A 12,092-nucleotide genomic window follows, 5' to 3' on the forward strand; every position below is an offset into this window, starting at 1 on the left:
AGGAGTTCACCTATACTCTAACAGTCACATATCTTTTGTCATGTTGTGATAAGTACTTGTAGTATGCAGACTCCAAGATGGCTCCCAGCAATCCCAGTCACTTGGTATTCAGATCCTTCTGTAATTCCTCCCCACACTGTATCAGGATTGTGACCAACAGAATACAGCAAAAGTGATGGCATATCACTTCCAAGATCAGGTTATAAAAGGCAATGCAGCTTCAGTTTTGGCAGCTCATTTATTCTTTCCTTCTCTCCATCTCCATCTCCATCCCCTCTGCCTTTCCTCCCTTTCTCCTAGACTATTTTCTGTGGGGAAGCCAGTGGCCATGTTATGAGGACACTTGGGCTGTGGAAAGGTACACATGGCAAATAACTGAAGTCTATGGCCAACTGGTAAAGAGGACCTGAAGTCTGCCTACAACCATATGAGTGAGTCCAAAAGTGGATCCTACAGTTCCAAATGACTGACTCCAGCCAACAGCATGACTGCAAACTCAGACTCCGAATAAAAATCATTAGGCAAGGCACTCCCAGTTTCCTTGCCCACAGATATTGTGAGCTAATAAACATCTGTTGTTTTAAGTGGGTAAGTTTTGAGGTCATTTGTTATACAGCACACATAACTAATACAGTACTCACCTATATCTGCCATGTTGAAGTAATAAGAATGACCATACAATGAGCAACAGCCATCCTAACACCATGCACTGTTATACATACTGGCCACATTTAATCATCGTATCAAGTTAATAATTATAATAGTCATTTTATAAATAAAGAAACTGAAATGCAATATTGTCAAGTAACCTGCCCAGGGCATATTTTATCATGTGGTAAAACCGGGATTTGACCCTTGCCTGGCCATCTCCAGACCCCATGTTCTTCCCACTATATCACCCTGATCAGAAGTTACACTACTTTAAGAATCTCTTCTATAAATTCAATTAGTGCCCCACTTATTCAAACCTGATAATCTGAGGCTCAAAACTATCCTACCAATTCATCCTACACTGTCCACAAGACTCCCCAAAGAAACGCCCCCATGAAAATGGCAAAAGACAAAGTGCAGCTTTAATAATCCATGCCAACTCTGCAAACATCAACTTACTAGCTAATTGAGAAATGTCCATTTTTTTCTTTTTTGCAGGTAACCTTCTGTAATTGTATAGGTAGAAATGCTTTTGTTTACTAATTATTTTTATAGTTTTGCTAGCTTCTCTTAAACCAAAAAAAGAAAAAGAAAAAAACAGTCAAGTTAAAAATCAGCCCATCAATTTAAGGCTATCAGAATTTTCTATATATTAAAAACTCACCCTTTCTAATAATTTCTGAAGCTTTAATGTTTTCTCTTCACGTAACTTTTCCCTTAGCTGCTGTGCTTTCATTTGTTTTTCTTCATGTTTCTTCTTAGATTCTGCAATTGTTCTATTAACACAAACAAGTGGACAGAAGACACAAATGTTTACATGATAAAGCCAAAAATATCTTCTTTAGTCTTCAACATTCCTAAAATAAATATAAAAAGTATACAAAACTAATTCTGGCCTAACATTTCAGGAAAACATTGTCACTTTTCAATGAATCTGTAACTATCCTGAGTAATGTGCCTTAAAATGTTGTTTAGCAACTCTATTTAGTAGTCAAGAGTAGCTAGTTTCCCTCCTGTGAAACATTTCACATTAATTTTCGAAGGCCAGACCTTTTACGAGATGGTGAGGAAAGTTTTTCATGCATGTGAATTCCATGGCCTGGAGGTCTAGCAGGTTCCTCCTCTACAATATCCCCCCATGATGTATTTTGGCGCCAAGTTTCACGAGCTGCCCAGAAAAAAGAAAACCACTGTAACTGTTTAACCACATAGTTCTATAAAACCAACATTTGAGAACAGACTTTTAAAAGGCATCAGCATTTCCACTCGAATTTATTTTATACATAAACTCCATTTAGTAAGATAATCTACTTTAAATCCTTCTAGCTACACACACACACACACACACACACACACACACACGAAATACCTTCATAATCTGCAAGGACATCATTCCAGTCCATAGACATACCACAGAAAGATACACTCCCACTGCCCATGCTGGCCTAAAATGTAATAAGGAAAAGTGAAAAACAAATATTTGAACATAGTTATAACCTTAAAAAATGAACTGCAGATGTAATTTTCCTGTTACTAATACATTTAACAAACAGTTCAAAACCAGAAAAAAGCTATATACCTTTTATAGTTACAATAATCACCAAAATATTATAGTCTATACATTTTAAGAGGAAGACAACTCTACTTTTCATTAACAGCAGAGACAAATCAAGTAAATTTAAAAGAAACATATTGGCCTCATACTATTACCACATAACTCTGCTATATTCATAGTACACATAAGAAGAGCTCCAGATTATTCTCTGGGTATTAAAATTTAATAGAAAAATATTTGAAACATTTATAGTTACTTCCATTCTGTAAGAAGTCCCTCTTAGCAACATATATATCTGAGTGCTTAGTGACAGCAAGGCATGTATCATTTACTTTTTATTAGTTGAACAGAAAAAAGTAAAATACCTTAGATTCTATTTCAATCTCTGCAATTAAAATCAAGTAATGTTCTTACTTTTTCGAAGATTCAATTTATCGATTTGTAAAATGAGAACAGCAACTTTCAACTTGTCAACTGAATTATATATAAAAACACTTTGTTATGGTAAAGTGCTAAAGAAAGATTTCCTATTGTTTTTGCATCAACTCTAAGTCCTTCTGGCCCTACGAATTTTATTTCTAAATGTAGTTTTTTGAACAATTATGTTAAAAATTCTAAAAGGTCACAGAAGAACCCAAGGTAGCGGTGAAGTAGGAGGACCGTAGGCTCATCTCGTCCCAGGAACACAACTAGATAACTATCAAATCATCCCCCAGAAATCAGCCTGTAGACTTGACAGGACAAACTCTACAACTAAAGGGAGAGAAGAGGTCACACTGAAGAAGGTGGGAAGTACAGAGACATGGTTTAGGGGAGAAATGGATCAGATTGCAGGTACTGCAGAGGGGAGGGAGCCCTGGTCACAGGGAAGGGTGAGAGAGAGCAACAAGCACACAGGGGAATGCAAAAGGAGAACATTTTCCCAAAGCCTTTGGCTTGGAAAATAAGAGGGGCTGAATTCTGTGAGTTCTTGCAACCAGCAGGGCTTAAAGATTTGGAGTTTTAAAAGTCAGCAGCTTGGCTGGGATGGAGCCCAGAGGGCACAGCCCTGCTCCTGGAGAGAAGACAGGCAAAAAACCAGGGGCAGACAGTGTGGAAATAGTGATCTGAAGAACACCTGGGGCACACAGTAGGGAGATTATTCGCTATTCTAAGAGCATTTCCCTGAGATGCAGCGCAGTGTTCACAGAGATGCCTCTCTGGGAACAAAAGAGCTAAATGGAGCCATTTATCTTCCCCATCCCTCAGCATAAACACAGAGCCATCTAAGGGAAGCAGCTCAGCACCAACACTGGCTGCCTACTTTGCTTACACCAAGCCCCATACCCCTGCACTCTGGCAGAACGGTACTTGTCAGTCAAGCTTGCCTTAGTCCCAGCATGGTAGGCCCCTCCCCGCAGAAGATCAGCATAAACCCCTGCCCATATCACATCTCCTGACCAGAGAGTTCTGCAAGGCTCAGTTCTGGTAGAGTTGGTGTCAGGTATCAATTCACAAGCACACCAGAGAACATCTGGTTAAAACTCAACACATTCAGGCCAGGGATCAAACACTGTCCCCAGCAGGCAAGGAGAGCCTCTGCAGACAACTGGCCTGAAGGATAGAGCAGCCAAAACACAACAGCACAGCACACACAACAGCACAGCACACACAGCACATACCAGAGACACTCCATGAAGTTCCAGACCCAAGGCACTACATGACCTCTTCTTCAGAAGGTCATTACTTTCAGGAGAAGAAGACAACTGGCTTTTTTTTAACGTAGGAAAGAGGGCAGAGACTTAGACAAATTGCCAAGATGGAGAAATTTATCCCAAATGAAAGAACAAGATAAGGCCATGGCCAGAGATCTAAGCAAAACAGATATAAATAACATGCCTGATGGAGAATTTAAAGCAACAATCATAAGGATACTCACTGGGCTTAAGAAAAGAATAGAAGACATCAGTGAGACCCTTACAACAGAGATAAAAAAGTTTAAAAAAAGAATCAGAGATGAAGAATGAAATAAGTGATATGGGAAACAGACTTGATGCAATGAACAGCAGGCTGGAAGAAGCAGAGGAATGAATTAGTGACCTCAAAGATAAAATAATGGACAATGATGAAGCCAAACAAAAGAGAAAGAAGAATTATGCAACACAAGAATAGATTTAGGAACTCAGTGACTCCATCAAATGGAAAAACATCTGTTATTATAGGAGTCCCAGAAGAAGAAGAGAGGGAAAAAGGGGCAGAAAATTTATTTCAAGAAATAATAGCAAAAAACTGCCCTAATCTGGGGAAGGAAACAGACATCCAAATCCAGGAGGCACAGAGAACTCCAATCAAAATCAACAAAAGCAGGCCTACACCAACACATACTGTAATTAAATTTGCAAAATATAGTGATAAAGCAAAGAATCTCAAAAGCAGCGAGACAAAAGAAGTCTTTAACTTACAAGGGAAAACCATAAGGCTAGCTAGAGATTTCTCAACAGAAACCTAGCAAGCCAGAAGGCAGTGGCATGCTATATAGTCAACGCGCTAAATGGAAAAAACCTGCAGCCTAGAATACTCTATCCAACAAGGCTATAATTTAGAAGAAGAGATAAAGAGTTTCTCAAACAAATGAAAACTAAATGAGTTCATGACCTCTAAACCAGCCCTGCAAGAATTATTAAAGGGGACTCTTCCAGTGTAAAGGAGACCAAAAGTGACAAAGACAAGAAAGGATCAGAGAAAATCTCCAGAAACAACAAGTAATAAAATGGCAATAAATATATATCTATCAATAATTACTTTGAATGTAAATGGACCAAACTCCAATCAAAAGAAATAGGGTGTCAAAATGGATTAAAAAAAAACAAGAGCCATCTATATGCTGCCTACAAGAGACTCATTTTAGACCTAAAGACACTTGCAGATTCAAAGTGAGGTGGTGGAAAAACATTATCACACAATACTTATATAAGACAAACTAGACGTTTTTTCTTGTATTATTTTTATCCTTTTTTGGTATCAGGGTAGTACCGTCCTCGTGGAATGATTCCGAATGTGTTCCCTCTATTCCATTATTTGTAAGATTTGACAAAGATTGTCATTAATTTTTTTTTTTTTTCCATGTTTGGTAGAATTCACCAATGAAACCATGTGGTCTTGGGCTTTTCTCTGCTCAGGGATTTCGGATTCCCAATTCAACTTTCATTCTTGTCATTGGTCTAAGAAGATTTCTTACTTTCTGGATTCAAGATTCATGATTCAATCTTGGTAACCTGTGGTTTTAGGAATTGCCTTTTTTTTTCTAAGTTATCTGATTTGTTAGTATATAATTTTTTATAGTAATCTATTATCATCTGTTGTATTGTTTTCTCTTCCATTTCTCATTTTGGTTTTTGAGTCTTCATTTTTTTTTCTTTGTTAATATAGTTAAAGCATTGCCAATTTTGTTTCTTTTTGGGGGGAGAACTAGTCATGACTTTCAATGTTATGTGACTGTTTATTCTGGTCTCTATTTTATTTATTTCTGATTTTCTTTGTTATTTCCCTCCTCTACTAAATCTCAGCTAGGTTTCTTCTTTTTCTACTTCCTTGTGGTGTAATATTAAGTTGTTTACTTCAACTATTTTTCTTAATGCAAGTGTTTATAGCATAAATTTCACTCTAACATCTGCTTTTACTGCATCCCATAAGTTTTGGAACATAGTGTTTTCTTTTTCTTTTGTTTTGAGACATATTTTGATTTGCCATTTGATTTTATTTGGCCCATTGCTTGTGCAGTAGTGTGTTAATATATACATGGTAGATTTTCCAACTTTGTTTTATTGTTGATCTTTAGTTTTGTACCACTGTGGATAGAAAATATACTTGGTATGATCCCAGTCTTCTTAAATTTCTAATATTTGTTATGTCTCTTTTTATGTGATTTAGCCAGGGGATTCTTCTGTGTGTACTTAAAGAAAATGTGTATTCTATTTTTCTTCGATGGAATATTTTATATATATCTTTTAGAACATGTGTTCTGCAGTATGCTTCAAGTAAAAAATGTTCTTGTTGGAAAAAAAAATACCTTAAACTGAGGGTACTCATTTAGGCAGGGGGGATGAAATAGATGATGGGGATTAAGAGTACACTTACCATGATGAACAATGAGTAATGTAAAGAATTATTGAATCACTATATTGTACACCTGACACTAATATAATACTGTATGTTAACTACAGTGGAATTAAAAATAACAAAAAATAAAAAAAAAATAAAAGCTCACAGAAAAATCACTGTCGTTGTCGGTTTCAATATTAATATCATTGTTTTCTTCTGCTTCAATTTCTCTGGTTAACTGCTCCTCTTCAGCAATAGCACTAGCAATGGCTTCTTCATTGGCCTTTTCTAGACGATCTGCTAGCTCCTCTTTTTTAGCAAGAACTTCTGCCATGGACTATAAAATTAAAAATAAACAAAAGAATGATCAGTTGAGTGGAAAGTTAAGTAATCACTTCTTTCTTTATGTTCTAATGACACACTCAACAGTATACAAAAAGCACTGATCTGGAATTATAAAAAGTGGGGTTCAGTATAGGTTCAACCACATGCTACCTGTGTGACTTGGATACTTCTTAAAACCAAGAGCATATATTGTATTCCACAAAATGGTACAATAATCCATGACTTACCTTCTTTATCAGACTGCTCTGTATGAGAAACTGTGAAGTTATACAAATAACAGGTATTATGAATGTCAAAGTATGAATTTAGTTTGAGTGCCAAAATTCAAAACAGTTGTAGATCAAATATCTTTAAAACAAAAGAAAAAATATATATATATAAAAGGAACACAGAAAGATTTTATTCTGTAATGGTGATATTACTTTACGAACATAGAGATCTAACTTAAAAATATGCATTAGAAAAAATACAAATAATATGCGTCCAAATCATTAACTAATAAATCCATATGATAAGCTAAAAATGTATACTAGAAACTCTACAGTAAACACTGAAATAACAAAGAGTTATGACTAATAAGCCAACAAAGGAGATAAAATGGAATTATTAAACATAATTAATCCAAAAGAAGGGAGAAAGAGAAGAAAAAGGGGGTGAAGAACAGATGAGTCAAAGAGAAAACAAATTGTAAGATGGTATATTTAAAGGAACCATATCAATAATCAATAGTTTAGACTGGAATAGTCTAAATGCCTCAATTAATAGAGATTGTCAAATGGGATAAAAAGCAAGATCCAAACATATGCTGCCCAAAAGAAACTCAACTGAAATATCAGAATATAAACAGATTACAAGTGAAAGTGCTACAATGCTAACACTAATCAAAAGAAAACTGAAGTATTAATATCAGACACAGATTTCACAGCAAAAATATCAGGAGGGATAAGAAAGGTCATTTCATAATGATAAAAGGGTTAATTCATCAAAAAGACAAAACACACCTAACTATTTATGGACTTAATAACAGAGATTCAAAATACATGAAGCAGAAATGGATCGAACTGCAAAAGTAAATAAACTTAAGGGGGATGTAAAAAGGTGCTGCCAGTTTGGAAAACAGTCTGATAATTCCTCAAAAAGGTGAAACGTAAAGTTACCATATGACCCAACAATTCTACTCCTAGGTATTTACCCCGAAGAAATGAAACCATATATCCACCAAAAACATATATACAAACATTTAAAGCAGCATAATTTATAACAGCCAAAAAAAGGAGACAGCCCAAATGTCCTTCAACTGATAAATGGATAACATGTGGCATATCCATATAATGGAGTATTATTTGGCCACAAAAAGGAATGAAGGCTAAAACATCAATGAACCTTGAAAACACCATGCCCAGTGAAGGGCCAGTCACAAAAGACCACATATTATATTCCATTTCAATGAAATGTTCAGAATAGACAAATATACAGAGACAGAAAGCAGATCTGTGGTTATCTAGGGTTGAAAGGGAGTGACTGCTAATGGGTACTGGGTTTCTTTTTGTAGTGATGAAAGTGTCCTAAAACTGATCATGGTGATTGTTGCACAACTCTGTGAACATACTGAAAAATATCAAATTGTAAAATTTAAATGGGTAAATTGTATGTTATGTACATTTTATCTCAATAAAGTTGTATTAAAAAAAAGAAACAGTTTCACAGTTATATTCAGAGATTTCAATACCCGTTTCTCAACTGATAGAACATGTATTGAAAAAGCATGGATCTAAGAGACCTGAACAATACTCTCAACAAAACTGACCTCTAGGTATCTTTGTAGAAGAAATGAAAACATATGTTCAAAACAAAGACAAACATTCATGGTGCCATTATTCATAATAGAGAAACTGGAAATGACTCAAACATCTGTCCACAACTGAATGCATGAACATTCTGTGTGGATGAATGTACTGTGTTACATGCCTACAGCAGAATACTCCTAAAGACAGTAAAAGAATGAACTATTAGTACACACAACTACATGGATAAACCTCAAAATAATTACGCTGAGTAAAAGAAGCCAAACAAAAGATTATACTACTCCATTTACATAAAGTTCTGAAAATGCCAATCAATATATAATGAGAGCAGAACAGTGATGACCTGGGAAGGAAATACCAAGAAGGAGAGAAAGGAGGGATTACTAAGGGAAATCTGAAAACTTTTGGAGGAAATCATTATGTTCATTTTCTTGATTGTAGTGATGTTTTTATAGGTATAAACACATCAAAATTTTAACAATTTATATATTTTAGATACCTGAAGTTTACTGAAAATCAATTATATCTCAATAGAGGTATCAAAATATGCAACTGCTTGAGCCCCAACTTATAACTGAATTGGTCTGGAGTGGAGCTGGGCACCGGTATCTTTATTAATGCTTTCCCTTTCCTACCCCCCTTCCACCTCCCCTCTTGATAATCTGCCCCACCAAAACCCAAAAGATTGCCCCTGGGGAATAGAACAGGGGGAGGGAGTTTAGATGAGAGACTAATTCTTTGCATTATAAGCTTTTTCTCTATAAACCCTAGAATATTAACAAACTGACTGCTGTTAATGTGCAACAAAGACCTTACAACTTAAGAACAATTTAAAAATCCAAATATTAAAGTTGAATATATATAACTTTGCAGAAAGTAAGTTCTCATGTGAGCCTATTTGCTCTCCCAATTTTATCTTCCCCAGAGTACATTTCTATTTAGTCTCTGAAGACCTGAAAAGATTTTAATGTAGTAGTAGAGCTTATGGATGAAATAATGATTCAATAATCCATATACAACTTTTAGTATTTTCACACTGTGAAATTCAAATAAATATCTACATATATAATTTTTTTTAATTTCCAAATTTTCATTAAAATTTGAAATTTTAGTAAATCTAAAAACATAGATCCACTGTATCTAGGTTTTATATTAGCACATTTTTACAATAGTGGCAAAACTTGACCTTAAATAGAAAGGTTCTAACAGTCATTTTTTTACCAAAATTTCTGTTAAATAAGAGAACTGCAGAATTTTTACCTTTAACCAGCTACATGACGATACTGTATTAAGAAAGAAAAGAAAACAGTTCTCTCATCACTGCAGCAATTCTCTATAATCCCCCACTGAGAACCTAAACAAAGAGGTACATATCTAGAGCAAGCCAAAGACTTATCTCTGCCAAGGCAAATCCAAAAACAAAATTTTTTAAAATCTTAGTTTAGTTAAAATTCCTCTAGCTCTAAGAATGTATTAACATTCATATTTAAAGCAGAGTATGTAAAGTATGTAAATCTGATCCTTAAAATAACCAAGAGTTTTTAATATTCTACCACAAGATTTATTTACATATGTGATCAAAATAAAATGGATGAAAGAAGAATTTTTAAATACTTATTTAATGCTTATTTAAGTATAGGATCTTTTTCCTCTTTTGAAATTTGATTCTCACAGAATCAATTCACAAAATAAACATTTTTTTTTTTAAAGATTTTATTTATTTGAGAGAGAGAATGAGAGAGAGAGAAAGCATGAGAGGGGGAGGGTCAGAGGGAGAAGCAGACTCCCTGCTGAGCAGGGAGCCCGATGCGGGACTCGATCCTGGGACTCCAGGATCATGACCTGAGCCGAAGGCAGTCGCTTAACCAACTGAGCCACACAGGCGCCCCCACAAAATAAATAATTTAATATGATATCTAGCTATGAAAATAAAAAATATAAAAATGATCAATTTCTATCCCATACATTAAGTTTAGTATTTACATGACCATAATTATATTCAAACTTTTAAAAACAGTCACACTAAAAGAGCCAAGTTAAAATACAATTTGCTCTTTATTCCTTATTTTAAAAATTTAAATGTTTTTCTTATTACTATAACCTTTATTTTTCCCTTAACCCTTATCAAGTTTCATCTATATCTAATGTTATTATGTTTATGAAATGTAAAATTTGGTCTAATACCATCTGTTGATAGCATCTTTCAGCATGATGAGGCATTAAGTTTTGAAGAAAACTATAGTATACAGTAGCCATTTAAAAAATAAAATTTGAGTAATTTTTCTCAACAAATGTTTATATGTGCCTACTTCTTTTGAAAGTTACTTTTAAATTAGAATGACCCATTCTGGATTATCCTCAGGTCAAGTATCTTAATACTAAAGTGGGAAACAAAAAGACATGAGGACAAATAAGCAGTCATCCAAAAACATAAACCTATAATTCCAAATCAATGCATTTTTAAAGGTTCTGCAACGGGAATGGTGAATAAATTTCATCTTAAAGAGAAGCAAATGATAGAGGCTATTTAAAGTACTAACAAGAGAATTTTTAAAAGTCCAGTAGGCAGCATTTCCCATCCATCAGAGTGCTAGATGCTGCATGGAAGACTTTATTATTACTGGTTTAGTTTCTTAATGCCAGACTAAAGAACATTTGATCAAATCACAAAATGAATGATTTTAGCAATAGTTATTTAACTTGGACAGTTTCATTTTCTTCCTCTACAAAACAAATAGAATCTTAACTATATCAAAAGCTTGCTATAAGAATAAAATGTTAAAATGAAATAACACATATAAAATGCTTTATAAAGTATAAAATAATACACAACACAATTTATTTTTATTATTAGGGTTTATGCCCTTTTAATGTATTTACTCAGAATTCTGATAAGTTGTTCTTACCAAGTTAGCAGCACTCACATTTGAAATATCTGAAGGGTCCATTTCACTTTCTATCCCTGCTTTCTCTGCTGAAAACATGTCATTTGCTTGCAAAGGAGGTATGTCAGCTTGCTGAGTAATTGAAACACACTCCGTATCAATGTGAACAGCAGGTATTTCAGAAGTTCGCACAGAACTGTCTTGTAAAGTACTACTGCCAGAGTTCTTGACATCATCCAATGTACTCACTGTGAACTAACAAAACACATTTACAGAATGAATCAGAGATAATAAAAAATACTCACAAACTACTCCATTCTAGAAAAACTGATTATACTAAACCTATCAACTAAAACAGTAGTTTACTGGCTGACAGACAACTCATTCGTCCTTTTTTATGTTTCAAGTTTAAAAAAAGAAAAAGAAACATTAAGCAGCAACAAATTTTATTTGCACACCTACTATGCATAGGGCACTGTCTGAAATGCTTTATGAAATAAAGCTATATTATAATTACATTTTATTTTAGTAGGCTGATTCTTTATTTCATATAGCTCACAAAAGAAATTCTAGTCACAAGTATAATACTTTATCTTATATTCAAATAACTAAAGGTATTTACATGGTTTTTCCAAAAGTTGTCTGTCTATTATCAAATGAAGGCACTTTTCACCAAAATATACACTTTGAGGGCATTTTATTCAAAACACGTCACTTGCTCTCTTTAAATAACATTAACAAACCTTAAAGTATCTTTCATGTAAAACCACA

General features: G+C 34.4%; 1 protein-coding gene across 6 annotated transcripts in view; it reads right to left on the bottom strand.

Annotated features, from left to right (window-relative positions):
* The window catches only part of SCAPER (S-phase cyclin A associated protein in the ER), a 529,442-nt gene that overhangs the window by 382,092 nt on the left and 135,258 nt on the right, over positions 1-12,092 (bottom strand). For 5 of the 6 annotated variants that reach the window (XM_078079040.1, XM_078079036.1, XM_078079041.1 and 2 more), the window contains 5 exons: positions 11,343-11,576; positions 6,453-6,623; positions 2,021-2,096; positions 1,702-1,819; positions 1,316-1,427 (listed from right to left, as the gene is read on the bottom strand). In XM_078079040.1, coding sequence (XP_077935166.1) covers positions 1,316-1,427; positions 1,702-1,819; positions 2,021-2,096; positions 6,453-6,623; positions 11,343-11,576 — 711 coding nt within the window. The remainder of the gene's footprint in view (positions 1-1,315; positions 1,428-1,701; positions 1,820-2,020; positions 2,097-6,452; positions 6,624-11,342; positions 11,577-12,092) is intronic. The other variant, XM_078079039.1, reaches the window with a different exon arrangement.

The sequence above is a fragment of the Halichoerus grypus genome, chromosome 8 (assembly GCF_964656455.1).
Source record: "Halichoerus grypus chromosome 8, mHalGry1.hap1.1, whole genome shotgun sequence".
Taxonomy (NCBI): Eukaryota; Metazoa; Chordata; class Mammalia; order Carnivora; family Phocidae; genus Halichoerus; species Halichoerus grypus.